Source organism: Sebastes fasciatus, chromosome 13, assembly GCF_043250625.1.
Source record: "Sebastes fasciatus isolate fSebFas1 chromosome 13, fSebFas1.pri, whole genome shotgun sequence".
NCBI classification, from domain to species: domain Eukaryota; kingdom Metazoa; phylum Chordata; class Actinopteri; order Perciformes; family Sebastidae; genus Sebastes; species Sebastes fasciatus.
Window position 1 is genome coordinate 23,841,923 of NC_133807.1, and position 13,593 is coordinate 23,855,515.

Genomic DNA, 13,593 nt, shown 5'->3' on the forward strand with positions numbered 1-13,593 from the left:
AGGGAAAGATGCACAAGGATAAGATTCACATTCTGAGGGAAAAGGGAGTTTGCTTTGCATGCTTAGGTGATGGTCACATGAGCAGGGATTGCGAGAGGCGCATGACATGCAAGGTTTGTGGACAAACTCATCCCATGGTGCTTCATATCAAAAGGCAAGTAACAGCTTGGCAGCAGGAACCATCTCAACAGCCATATTCATTCCAAACATGTGGACATACAGGGGCCGGTGAGGACCGGTGTGTTCTATCCATTCTCCCTGTAAAGGTGAAATCTGCCAAAGGAAATCACATCATTGAAACTTATGCCTTTTTGGATCCTGGTAGTTCAGCCACATTCTGCTCAGAACATCTTATGCAGAGGCTGAATGTTACAGGCAGAAGAACCAGCTTCTTGTTGCGCACAATGGGTCAAGAAACAGTTGTTCCAGCTTACTCCTTGACTGGTTTGGAGGTCTCTGATCTGGATGGTGATGACTTCTATATTCTCCCAGAGGTTTTCACACAGAAGAAAATGCCAGTTACCACTGATAGCATGGTGACACACGAGGACCTGGCTAAATGGCCCTACTTGTCAAAAGTTCACATTCCAAGCATCAAGGCAAATGTCGACCTGTTGATTGGAACAAATACTCCCAAGATATTGGAGCCTTGGGAGGTCATCAACAGCTGCGGGAATGGCCCGTATGCCATTAGGACTGTGCTGGGATGGGTTGTAAATGGGCCGCTGATTGGAAACAGTGGCACCCTGGAGGCAGGGCTTCCCTCCGCTAATGTGAACCGGATCTCTGTGTGCAAACTGGAAGAAATGCTAACCAAGCAGTACAACCACGACTTCAATGAAAGGAGTGAGGAGGAAAAGGAAAGGTCCAGAGAAGACCTCAAGTTTCTGGAAACTGTTGAGCACTCAGCGGTACTTCAGGATGGGAAGTATTGTTTGAAATTGCCCTTTAAAAGCAAGGAAGTCTATCTGCCTAACAACTTCGTGGTGGCAAAGCAAAGGATCCAGGGTTTGAGGAAAAGGTTCCTCAATAACAAACACTTGCACCAGGAGTATGCAGGGTACATAAATGCGCTCATCAGTAAGACCTATGCAGAGTCAGTACCTCAACATCAACTGCATCAGGAAAATGGTCCTACTGTCCAGCTCATTGGCTACTTTTTTGACTGGAGAGGGCTCAAGACATCAGTTGCCTGGTTCCTCAGGTTAAAGGTCGGGTTGTTAGGAAGGATTCGCCTACGAAAGCAGCTGGAAGCTTCTGAGGCTAACCATTCAGAGGAAACCAGTCAGGACAGACCAAAGCCACCATAATTGAAAGGCCAGTGACAAAACTCTGTTTGGTACATGAAGTTTAAATGCATAACTTGGTGTATTGTAACATTTGGCTCCTCTTTTTTGTGTATTTTGTTTGAATTGTTATGTCTGCCTGCCATAACAATTAGGGGCCGGTGTGTAAGAGCCAAAACATGATGCTGACATACTGAGGTTGGGATGTAATTCACTTCTACGAACACTAGGTGGCACTGTATTAATTGATTGACCCAGCCACGGGTATATAGGTAAGGAGGTGTGTTGTTGGCGTCAGGGTTTAGCCCGGAAGGGCAAATGGTTTTTGACCGCAGGGACGCTGAATTGTTTGCCGTGTTGTTATTGTTTACTCGTTGCTATGGTAACTGGACTTGCTTCCTTAATACCATATTAAGAATAAATGAACTATTATTGTAAAACCAACGAGCGGACTCAGGATCAGTTTTGTACAGCACAACAGACAACTAAAGGTACCATCTACAGCGAAAAGCGCGTCAGTCCAGGGCTAATCACCTCAGTAGCTACAGTAGTAGACTTTAGCTCCTACAATTACAGTATGTTCAAAATGAGAAAAGACACAGTGACATCATGAAAAAGTGACAAACAACAGCACTGAAAGACCCATTACCTTTATTTAAAGTCTACAGTTTTGACATCTTGAGTGAGCAATATGAGATGATTCGTAGTGAAGGAGCAGACATCGAATTGTGTGAGAGTTGACCAGTCGGTGGTGGTCTTCAGAAGCACTTCTGATGATTGCTCTATTACCTGACCAGTTTATTAATGACCGCAGTTTATCATAAAAAAAAAAAAACTGGAAGCAGAAGTTTAAAACTATTCAAATTTGATATGGATAAAGAAAGAAAACCATTGCAAAGCTTAATTTTGCATTCACCAAACACAAATGATATCCCCCATCTCAGCTCCTATAATAAAGGGACTTCCAGGAATGGATTCATCATACTATAACCTTTAACTTTTTAGGCTACAGTAATCATTAACAGCCTGGAGCACCACAATGAGAACAGAGAGGGGGAGCCAGATGTTTGGTGATCTGCGTCAAAGACAGCAGCTGCTGGCCGTATTGCATCTCTGCTGGGTTTCTATGAAACAAGGTTTTATCCCAGCCCATTGTTTAGCAGGGTTGGGGCTAGACCTGAGATGGCGTTGGCAGTATACAGTTGCACTGGCCTGTCTTGATGCTGCAGGATTGAGGGAGGTTTACATGATGACGCAGGGTCCAGCTATGTCGATCTTCTGCATAGGTTTGCCATCGGCGGCATTCTGGATTTGTTCCATTACCTGTGGCAGGAGAGGAAAAACATAAAATCAGAGTGTTATTGTTGGGATTTACCAGCGATGAAGTAGAATCCAGATCCTTTATCTAAAGGAACAGTGTAACATTTCGGTGGATTTATTAGCAGAAATGGAATATAATATTCATAACTATGTTTTCGTTAGTGTATAATCACCTGGAAATAAGAATCATTGTGTCTTCGTTAGCTTAGAATGAGGTCTTCATTTGTTGGAGGCAATGTGGAACCACAATGGCTGATCATTTTCATATTTTTTAGGCATGCACTAAAATACAACCATATTGGCAAGATGTGGCATCTGAGATCCATAAAATAATGGGAATAAAGTTAAAGTACTCATTCATTACACTACACTTGGGGAAAAATACCAGAAATTGTTTTACACAAAGATAAATATTTAATAAAAGATTATCTTGGCAAGTAGTAAGAAAGCCATAACTCGAAAGTGGATGCAGACTGATCCTCCAACATTACACAAATGATGGGGTATTGTAAATGAAATATATTGTATGGAAAGACTCACATTTATTTTAAGGCTTAAATTGGAAAAAAAAGTATTGAGTACTGGGAAAAATGGATCGTGTATTTACACCGTTGATTGAAGTGTGACATTGTATATTAAGTATCTGACATTGTAACACCCATGATGACCTCATGTTCTTTGTTCTCAAATAACATTTTAAAAAAGAAAAACTGGAAGTCATAATCTTCATTCTATGGACATTTTGCAATTTGTTGTTCCCAAAGTACGGACTGAATTGGGAAAGAAAGCTTTTCGGTTTTCGGCACCTACTGCTTGGAATAATGTACAATCTGATCTTCAACTTCAAAACTTAGTTACCTTGAATGAGTTTAAAGCTCTGGTGAAATCACTGCAGTCCAGGTTGTCTGTGTTAATGTTGTTAATCTGTGTGTTGTCTGTTACTTTCACTATAACTGTGTTGCTGCTATCTTGGCCAGGTCTCCCTTGTAAAAGAGATCTTTGATCTCAATGGGACTAACCTGGTTTAATAAAGGACAATAAATAATAAATAAAATAAATAAAGAGTTTAAAAAAAAGGGAAGAATGAGCCCTTCATATCTACATAGGGAGCTTATGTCTGTGAGCCAATTAAACAGGTGAAATGCTATTTCACTTGTTTAATTGGCTCATATCACAATGATTGTATATGTATTTTGTCCTCCTTGATTTTGAAACCTGGGATGTTGTACCCTAAACTGACATAACCTGATATTTTCAGGTGGACTTTCATTCTCACTGTGCAATTTTGTTAATAGTCTGTTTATTATCAATACTGTATATACTGCTCCTATTTTTATACTTCCTTCTATTTAAATGGTTCATATTTTGTTACACAGATCTTTTTTTTTTTACTGTATTAGCTGATGCATCTTGTTTTTTGCACTATCCTCTTTGCTGCTGTACACTGCAAATTTCCCCACTGCGGGACTAATAAAGGAATATCTTATATCTAATGACACTTTTATAACGTTGAATATAATAATAATAATTAATTTATTTATATAGCACTTCTCAAAACAGATGTTACAAAGTGCTTCACAAGACAATAAAAGCAGATAAATAAAATAAAAGATATGGTAACTGCTAAACAGAACATATCAATAATAATAATAATAAAAGAAGTGGTAAAATGGTAGGACAAGTTCATAAAACCAATATACAGTATATATACATAAATGTGTATAAATGTACACATGCGTCCAGAAACGGATGTGTACATACACATATTTATACCCTTCTACTTATAGGAATGCTATCCTAAAAAAAATGTGTTATCAAAAGTAATATACTTAGTTATATATTCCACCACTGTGGTTTACATTTCATGGGCATGTTAATATGTTTACTCACGGCATCCTCATTTGGGAACTCCCCTATCTCCTTCTTGGAGAAGACCAGCTGCCCATTGATTGTAATCTCAAAGCTGTCTGTAAGAAATACAAAATAATGTCATAAATAACATGTGCCTCCTTCACATTAAGATCAGACACTAATAAATCTGATCAGAGTTCAGTTATCATGCTCTCTCTCAGCTGATAGTTATAAAGGAATACGTTACCTTGTCTTCCCACGGAGCCGGACACATCCGCTTCTGGAAACTCAGCCTTCACAACCCGGGCGAGCTCCTGATAGCGGGGTCCGTATCCTCCTCCTCCGCTACAGGGAAACAAACGCACCTAGTTTAAACACCAGTTGGGTCTGGGTATCATCGGATAATCCGTTTTTCCTTTGGAATTCAAAAAGGAAAAAACGTTTTTTTATTTTTTCGTTTCTGAATCAAAAAATGAAAAACGAACCCAAACCGGGCCGTTTGTTTGTTTTTGCGAATTCCTTTTCTCATTATTCGTTTTTAATTGAAGAACGTAAGTCACGTGGGTTTTTCGTTTTTTCGTTTTAAACCACAAACGAAAAACGGAATCACGTGGTGCTCTGTTTGTTTTTTGTTTCCAAACGAAAAACGAAAAAAACCAAATTAAAAAAACGATCCGATTTAGTTTCTTCAAGTTTCTTTCTGTCACTTTCTGTTTTGAATCGAAGAGCGGAGAACGGCAGTCACGTGACCAGGAAGTGAAGGCAAACATGTCAAAATAAAAGCCAAGAAGATAGTTTGGTCATTCTATAAAAGTGTAACATTATTTAAGCACAGGATCAAAGTAACAGTAGAAGATAAATAGGCTAAATAAATACATACTGTACCTAAAAAAGCCTAATTAATTATATATCCTAGACACCTACACTGTGCCAAAATCATGGAAATTCACAATAATTAGGCCTGTGCTAAAAAAGCCAGGCGCAAGTAAGCCAAATGATCTTTGGCCCATCGCAATAACCTCCATATTGTGTAAAACCATGGAACGAGTTCTTGCCAGCCACCTGACCAGCACAGTGGCTACTAAGCTAGATCTGCTCCAGTTCGCTTAAATAAGAGCGACAGAGTCCCAGACGACGCTGTGCTGACTGCTTAACACCGTCCACAAAACACCTTATGCATCCTAAAGGTTATGCCAGAGCTTTATTTGTGGATTTTAGCTCAGCTTTTAACTCAATGAAGACGCATATTCTCCTGAAAAGGCTCCTTGATCTCAACATCAACACAGGGTTAGTTGTGTGGATCAGAGGGTCTGTCAGGGAGAACATGTCAGACAGGCTGCCCACAAGGCTGTGTTCTTTCCTCTGTGCTATTCTCTCTTTTTACTAATGAATTTATGACCAATGAGAAACATTTTAGACTGTTTAAGTATGTGGATGACATGGCCTTAGTTGGTCTTTTACAGGAAACAGGCCCACTAGGTGAAGCTGCCTATCTGGCCCACACTACAGCCCTTCAGACACGGTGTCACACTAGCCAGCTAGAAATCAATGTGGCCGAGACAAAAGAATTAATCATGTGCTGCACAAAACAACATTTGATCACAGAGCCAGTTTCACTTGATGGCCAACATGTTGAAACTGTGGAACACTTTAAATACCTCGGTACAGTCCTGGATACCCAGGTGAGCTTCTCTGAAAATACAGAGTATATCTTCAAGAGATGCTCACAGCGACTTTATCTTCTAAGGAAACTTAGTGGCCTCGGTGTCAGCCAGCAGATTTTAGAATTAGTGTACAAAACTATTGTTGAGAGGATTTTAACCTTTAACCTTCCTGCCTGGTACGGTCACCTACACTGTAGATAGAAGAATAAACTGTCTAGGATTGTGTCAATGGCAGGCAAAATAGGTGGTAAACCCCAAAAGCCTTTGACTCAACTTTTTACAGAAAGGACGAGGAAGAAAGCGAGGAGCATCCTGGCAGATAGCTCCCATCCTCTCTGCAGCCAGTCGGGAGGCGCTATAGAGCCCCTCTGGCAACTAAACATGTGTTTAAAAAGTCTTTCATCCCAAATGCCATCAATACTCTTAACTCAACACAGTGACTGAGCAGATCTGAGCCACAGACACTGACATGAACTGTTTTTAATGTGTAACATAACCCGTCTCTGTTTTTTACTAACTGCTGTCTGTTGTTTTCTGTGTTTTGTGAGCCGAAGAGAAAAATCCACCCTGGTGGACAATAAAGTTTGATTGTATTGATCAGATCATATTGAGGGGCCGTCAGCTTTACAATTTAGTTTGGAGGGAGATTCGGTACCAGTGAAGTCAGTGCATTTTATGAGTAGGCCTTCTGTGACGTTACCCACCGTAGGGGTCAGAGGTCACCACTCCTCAATCCCCAAGGATTTTCTTTTCAGTCAAATTTTCAATTTTGACGCATTTATAGATGAAAAGTCAAGTCAATAATCATGGTCAATGATAGAGAAGTATGATTGATCAGCATGTTTGCCAACCTTCAGACATCATAGTCTAATATGAGGATTAATCAGCCTGAGTTCACTAAAAAACTGAAATCACTAACTTTCTGTATTCTGTTTGGTGGTTTATGATGCTTTTCAATCATTTCTAGTCTGTTTGTTAGTATATGTAATTTAGTTAATTTGTTCGACATCATGATAAGGCTGATTTTTCAACCAGTGGTTATGACATTAATGCCAGCTAGACAGAATAAAGCTCTGTCTGTCATGACAATAGAACTGTACTGAAAGCCTTTCCTTTACTCGGGTGACTCTTTATAGCCGTCTGAAGACAGCAGGTATCTGTTAAATCTACAGTATCTGGAGTGATGGAGTGGCCTTCAGTCCAGTACAGTATTGTCATGACAGACAGAGCTTTATTCTGTCTAGCTGGCATTAATGTCATAATCGCTGGTTGAAAAATCAGCATTGTCATGATGTAGAACTACTCGGCTACAGCCTTCCTAATGGAGTGCAGGGATCAGGTGGAAGTGTCAGGTGTGTTGAAAGGATTAGCCACATAGTGCTTCTCACCTGCCGACATAAAGAAACAGCCCATAGTGAGGGTGTGAGAGAGAAAATTGTCAATTATGTATGAGTTCTGTATAACATCTGTAGAGACCCTCCCTGTAATTTATCACACACTTTTTGGATAAAAGACATTCATGTGTTAATGAAAAGAACAAAACAAAAAAAATATCTATTTACGTAGCTATGTACAGTATGTATTTATTTGTGTATTTATTTAGCCTATTTATCTTCTACTGTTACTTTGATCCTGTTCTTAAATAATGTTACACTTTTATAGAATGACCAAACTATCTTCTTGGCTTTTATTTTGACATGTTTGCCTTCACTTCCTGGTCACGTGACTGCCGTTCTCCGCTCTTCGATTCAAAACAGAAAGTGATAGAAAGAAACTTGAAGAAACTAAATCGGATCGTTTTTTTAATTTGGTTTTTTCGTTTTTCGTTTGGAAACAAAAAACAAACAGAGCACCACGTGATTCCGTTTTTCGTTTGTGGTTTAAAACGAAAAAACGAAAAACCCACGTGACTTCCGTTCTTCAATTCAAAACGAATAATGAGAAAAGGAATTCGCAAAAACAAACAAACGGCCCGGTTTGGGTTCGTTTTTCATTTTTTGATTCAGAAACGAAAAAATAAAAGTTTTTTCCTTTTTGAATTCCAAAGGAAAAACGGATTATCCGATGATACCCAGACCTTAGATAAACACTTTCACAAGATAAAAAAGATATAATTACCAGTATTCAACTTCTATTTTCAACAACCCCATCGTGTCTGTTGTTGGTCCGCGGTGAGAAGCGGAGCTGTGATGTGTTCGGTGGTTTCCTTGGATGCGGAGTGCTCGCTGGTTTTGTAACACAGGGCCGGGCCAGGTAGCGGGGCGGGGTCTAAGCTGGGAGACGTCACATCAAGATAGATGAAAGTAGTCAGACCGAAACCAAAAATGAGGCAGTTTCATCTACAGTATAATAGTCCATGATACCTACATACACGTATATGCACACACAGTATATACACATACAAAAACACATATACATATAATCAATTATAAAAAAATCTGTGTACAATTCAGTCATCATCCAATTCTATTTCCCTATTCACAATCATCCTGCTCCAGCAATGATATTATTTTTTTTATTAAAAACAATACAAAGTGTAAATTAATTCAGATATGCTTTCAGGAGTAATTATAGAAATGTCATCAAAATGTGGTTTTCACTGACAGTAATTGCCAAATACACGCAGAGAGTCAGCTTAGTTAATGTTACATTTCATATCTCAACGTTTATTCCTTTATAGTCCATGAGCCAGACCCCCAAAATTTGGTCGTCGTGCCACTTTGGAGGGACCAAGTGTCATAGTGATTTTTTTTAAAGGTCTATGTCCCTAGTGTTGGGAAATGCATGATAGCATTGTAGCTTTCTATGTGCTATCACTCCTTTTTTGAGGTCAAATTCTCTTGACCTCAGTGTCATGACAATGTGACTGATGGATAGATTATAGTCTAAGCTTTACAATGATATATGATTCTTGATATTGTGTGTTGGTTTCCCTCTTTTATATGGGATCTATGTGTAAAATGATGAACAATTTGAATGATGGAGGGATGAAAAAAGCACATAGAAAGGGGGGGTCTGGCTCATGGACTATAAAGGAATAAACAGAGATATGAGATGTAACGTTAGCTAAGCTGACTCTGCGTGTATTTGGCAATTACTGTCAGTGAAAACCACATTTTGATGACATTTCTATAAATACTCCTGAAAGCATATCTGAATTAATTTACACTTTGCATTGTTTTTAAGAATAAAAAAGAATGGTCATGAGTATATTATTTTGAAAAGGCATCACAGGAAGCTTGGTCTTTTATTCTCTTATTCTAACTTTACCCAAGTCAGTATAATCATTAACTGGACCACATATCAGTGGTGGTGCACCAATACAAGTAAAAAGTCCTGCATTCAAACTCTTCCTCCAAAAAAAAGGTCACATTCCACCAATGACGCGTACCAAAAATATTTATGGCCTCCTCCTTTCCTGTTTCCTGTTTCCTGTAGCCTGAACTATTTCAGTTTTCTTCATTCACTCACCCAGTTATTTTGGTCATTTAATTGAAAATTCGTGATGGAGTTTGTACAACTAAAGTCTATCATGTGAGACGGGTCAAAAAGTGAACAAAAGTTTTATATTGTGCTCACATGGTGCACATCCCTAAATAAAGCTGTGTTTAATCAGATTACCACACGGGGTGACTCACACAATACACCATGACTCTCACCATGTAAGTATACATGATGCATCACTCAGATACAAAGCTTTGAAATGAAGCATGGTCATAGATGACGCTCTGACCTGGTGGAGTCCTGGTGGTATGGACAAACAGAAACATCAATAAAGACTAAGGATGAGCACAAATGCTTCTCACCAACATCTTCTAATGTCTCACCTCAAATCAGCCCCGATAGGGAGAGGACATGTGGGGATTTTTTTTTAGAAATTGGCCTCCCATAATTGTGTCTAAGTTAAATTGACTTTGAAGCCTGTAATTGTAGATAGCAATTATTTTTATTTATAAATTATTATATTTATTTTTCAAATGAAAAACACCCCATGTTCCAATTTTGTGTACTATTTTGACATTGAAAAAAGCTGAACAAATTGGATGATTCTGTAAAAGTAAAGCAAAAGATGACAATGTGAACTGCTGCTTTAATGTGATCCCAAATAAAGGAAAACATTATTGAACCCTAAAAATAAAATAAAAACAAAATATATAAAATCCATCCAAGTGAAGGGCTCAGAAAGGGCAAGAAAGACCTTTTATCTTTTGGTCTTATCAGAAACAGATGTCCAGGTAAAGTTACAGTACATGTACATATAGAGTACTGCAGAAACAGAGAGGCCTAAATGAGAGAAAGGACTCACAGTCTCAGTGGAGACGGGAAGGCTGTGTCGTTTTCTTCATAGGACACGTCACTGCCCTAGACAAGAGGAAGAAGAATTAACAGAAGAAAGTTGGATGAAAATCGAACGATGAAGGGAAAATATGTATTGCTGCTAAGATTTATTGAGCACATCAAACTTCACAGTCTCCACCCGGACCAATTCTCCAAGATCGGACTAAAAAAAGAAACTGAAATTGTTTTCCATTGATGTTTTTCAGATGTTGAACTCTCGGGTACTTTTATGCATTCCCTAAGACAGAAAAAGAATAAATGAACATAAAACAAACAAGTATATAGTAATTATATGAGATACAACACAGTTAGAAATAACCAACGACTCAATGGGGACCATTAATATGAAATCTTATTTTTACTGCTGATTTGGGAGCCCTGGGTTTTGACATACTTTTAATGCAAACAGCATCCAAAACACAGAATTTACTATAAATATATATCATATTCTTGCATTAATCATAGTAAAAGTAACATTATGCTGTAGTCAACTTGGCTCAGCCACTACACAGACCTAAAAGGCCTGCTTTGAGCCTTTTTAAGGCCGCGTTGATGAGGGTACCGCCATCTACCACCACACACATGCTAAGCCTGCAGAGCCACGGCTCAGGACAGATAGTCAACCAGCCGTTGAGAATGTGAACTTCGTTATAGTTTAAATAGAAGTCATACTGCGCCTTATCTTTGGGTTACACCCTTCTTCAACCAGACAACTCTGTTTTGCAACAGTACAGTGAAAAACTTGAAATACAGCTACTGTAACAGCAAACACGGGCACATTTAGACGGGAATACGCAAAATTAACAGTGGCTTTTTTGCAAAATTGCAATTGAAGATATTTCTTAGCAGATAGCCTAAATGGAGGGAAGGTAATTCACATTCACATTACACATGCACAAAATTGATAAGGAATGATATGATATGAAAAGAAACACATCTGCACATTAACAAGAAATAGACATTTAGAGGGAACAACTCTTCACCCTGTACCACTGACAATATACAGATATTTTAGCACAAAGTCAAAATAAGTGCAGCGAACTATGAAAACCCAAAGATGATAATCTCATTTGACCTTGACCTTAAATTACTTAAAAATGCTTGAATTGTCTTTACAGAAAATGTGCACAACAAACATCTCTGTTTGTAAAGATTGGTGTTTGCCCTCGACCAAAGAAATTCTCAGTCGACTAACACTCATACGATTTTGTCTCGAATCGACAGATCTGTAAAACGGAGTTTCTCCACAAAGAATCACACAAAAGTACCACTTTAAATCTTGTGTTTACCAGAGATCTGCTCATAAGTTTCTTGGAAATAAGTCATTCAGCGTAAAAAAACCCATAAAAAATTACTAAATAAATCTTAGTCGACTAGGACCAAGACGGCAGCCCTTGTAAAGATTAATATTCTGTCCCTAAAAAATAATTTAAGCTCAAGAAAACAATTTCCCGCCCTTATTTTACAAGCACGGCAAAGACATTAAAGGTTAGATTCTGCTCCTCTCCTATCAGGGTACAATCAGAAATCCATCCTGTTTGACCTCTACCCTCTGTCTCTAACCCCTGTCCAGAGGAAGCCACACCCTTTACCTGCATGCAGGTACACCCAGCTGGTCTCCAGCACTGGAAACAGGACGATCTCTGCTCTGTCGGCCTAGACGAACCCGTTGACAAACTGAGCCAGAACAAATCAAAAAGATGAGTACAGAGAGAATTCGAGCAGAGCGGGAACACCCATATGAAACTACGTCGACCCTACGTCTACGCGCTGGACCCCACAACCCCTCTGGTTGCTGAGCAACCTGGCGGGGGGGTGGCAGAGATAAGGCCTGTGTGACAGACAGACAGCGCTATCGACCAGCGACACCTTGAGACAGGGATATCCCAACCCTAGTTTGACCACTCCGCCCTCCCAGCATGAACCAGGTCCAAGTCTGGACAGGGGTAGTAAGAGGAACCTGTTTGGTCCTGCAGGCCTAACCTCATGCTGTCTGAGGGGCACACGGGGAGTAAAGAGGCTAAAAAGGGGGGCAACATACAGTATCAGGAGTACAGCATCTTAGTACGTCATGTTGTGTACATATACTGGGGATTCCCTCGGGGGTACCTCCTCTGCTGCTGATTATCTTTGAGCAAAGTCATGAGATAAACACATTAAACCCAACTTTTTTTTATCATTGCAGTCCTCAAACTCACCTGGTTTGTTTCTCGTATGGTCCATGTGACATGGCAGCGACAGGGTTGGACATCTTCTGTAGCTGAGTGGAGGCGGATGCTGGTGGTCCAACCCAGTCTGAGGACAGATACTAAGACACAACGATGCCTGGATGACTGGTGAAAGAGGAAAACATCAGACACAGATTATTAAAACGAACAAAAAACAACATAAAACAAGGGGATGTGAACCAGAAAAAATGAAAAAGTAAAATACTTTCAATAAAACAGGTATAAAACATTGTTAATATTATCTGGTCTACTCAAAAGGAATTTAATTTACATAGAAACAATTTGTCATCAGACACTATTGATGAAATTAAGCAGCATAAACAAGAGTACAGTACCTTAAACTGGAGGTTCCCAACCTTTTTGGCATGTTTGAAAAGAAGCCATGTTTACGTCTGTAAGGCCTCGTCACAGGTTATATCACCTTAGTCTGGACAAAAGCAGTTGGACCATTCATTTAACCTTCTCACACTTAGAAGGACTTTGTGAGAAGATGTGAAAATATTAAATATCTCACAAGATAAAAGAAAACATTAGATAAAAAAGAAACATCATTTTGAGTAACTTGTGTAAATATTGTAATTTTGCACTCTTATGAAACATTTTGTGAAAAATAAATACACTTCTATTAATTAATTGAATTCCACATCAGCATTATTTAAAGTTTGTCTTGTTTATTTGTCATTTTTATTATCAATCTTTCAAACAAATATTAGAGTCTATAAGTAATGCTGCTTTGCTGCTAAGCTAGCTGGGCTATTTAATCGTGGCAACAGTTCATTCACAAAAAAAGAAAAGAAAAACAAAGTATGGATATTATGTAAAACAGCTATAAATGTAGGGATATCAATTGGTCTAAGGTACAAAATATAGATAACGCATGTATCAAATGCAAAATGATCTTGCTGT

General features: G+C 38.9%; 2 protein-coding genes across 2 annotated transcripts in view; both read right to left on the bottom strand.

Annotated features, from left to right (window-relative positions):
- slc4a1a (solute carrier family 4 member 1a (Diego blood group)) overlaps positions 1-12,226 on the bottom strand; it is a 33,551-nt gene extending 21,325 nt beyond the window's left edge. Inside the window, exons 1-3 of the mRNA XM_074656308.1 lie at positions 12,052-12,226; positions 10,624-10,697; positions 10,428-10,478 (exon numbers count right to left, since the gene is read on the bottom strand). Of these exons, the coding sequence (XP_074512409.1) occupies positions 10,428-10,478; positions 10,624-10,652 (80 nt within the window). The 5' untranslated portion in view covers positions 10,653-10,697; positions 12,052-12,226. The remainder of the gene's footprint in view (positions 1-10,427; positions 10,479-10,623; positions 10,698-12,051) is intronic.
- LOC141780878 (migration and invasion enhancer 1-like) lies at positions 2,413-8,390 on the bottom strand. The gene is made up of 4 exons (XM_074656319.1): positions 8,240-8,390; positions 4,705-4,802; positions 4,497-4,573; positions 2,413-2,609 (listed from the first exon to the last, which is right to left on the bottom strand). The coding sequence occupies exons 1-4, from the start codon at positions 8,269-8,271 to the stop codon at positions 2,529-2,531; spliced, it is 288 nt and encodes a 95-aa protein (XP_074512420.1). The 5' UTR covers positions 8,272-8,390; the 3' UTR covers positions 2,413-2,528.
- Positions 12,227-13,593: the final 1,367 nt, after the last annotated feature.

Coding starts and splice junctions, on each gene's coding strand:
- LOC141780878 (XM_074656319.1), bottom strand. CDS start 8,271: ATGGGGTTGTTGAAAATAGAAGTTGAATACTG. Junction 4,574..4,704: donor CGGCTCCGTGGGAAGACAAG/GTAACGTATTCC, acceptor TATTTCTTACAG/ACAGCTTTGAGATTACAATC. Junction 2,610..4,496: donor AGTTCCCAAATGAGGATGCC/GTGAGTAAACAT, acceptor CTCCTGCCACAG/GTAATGGAACAAATCCAGAA.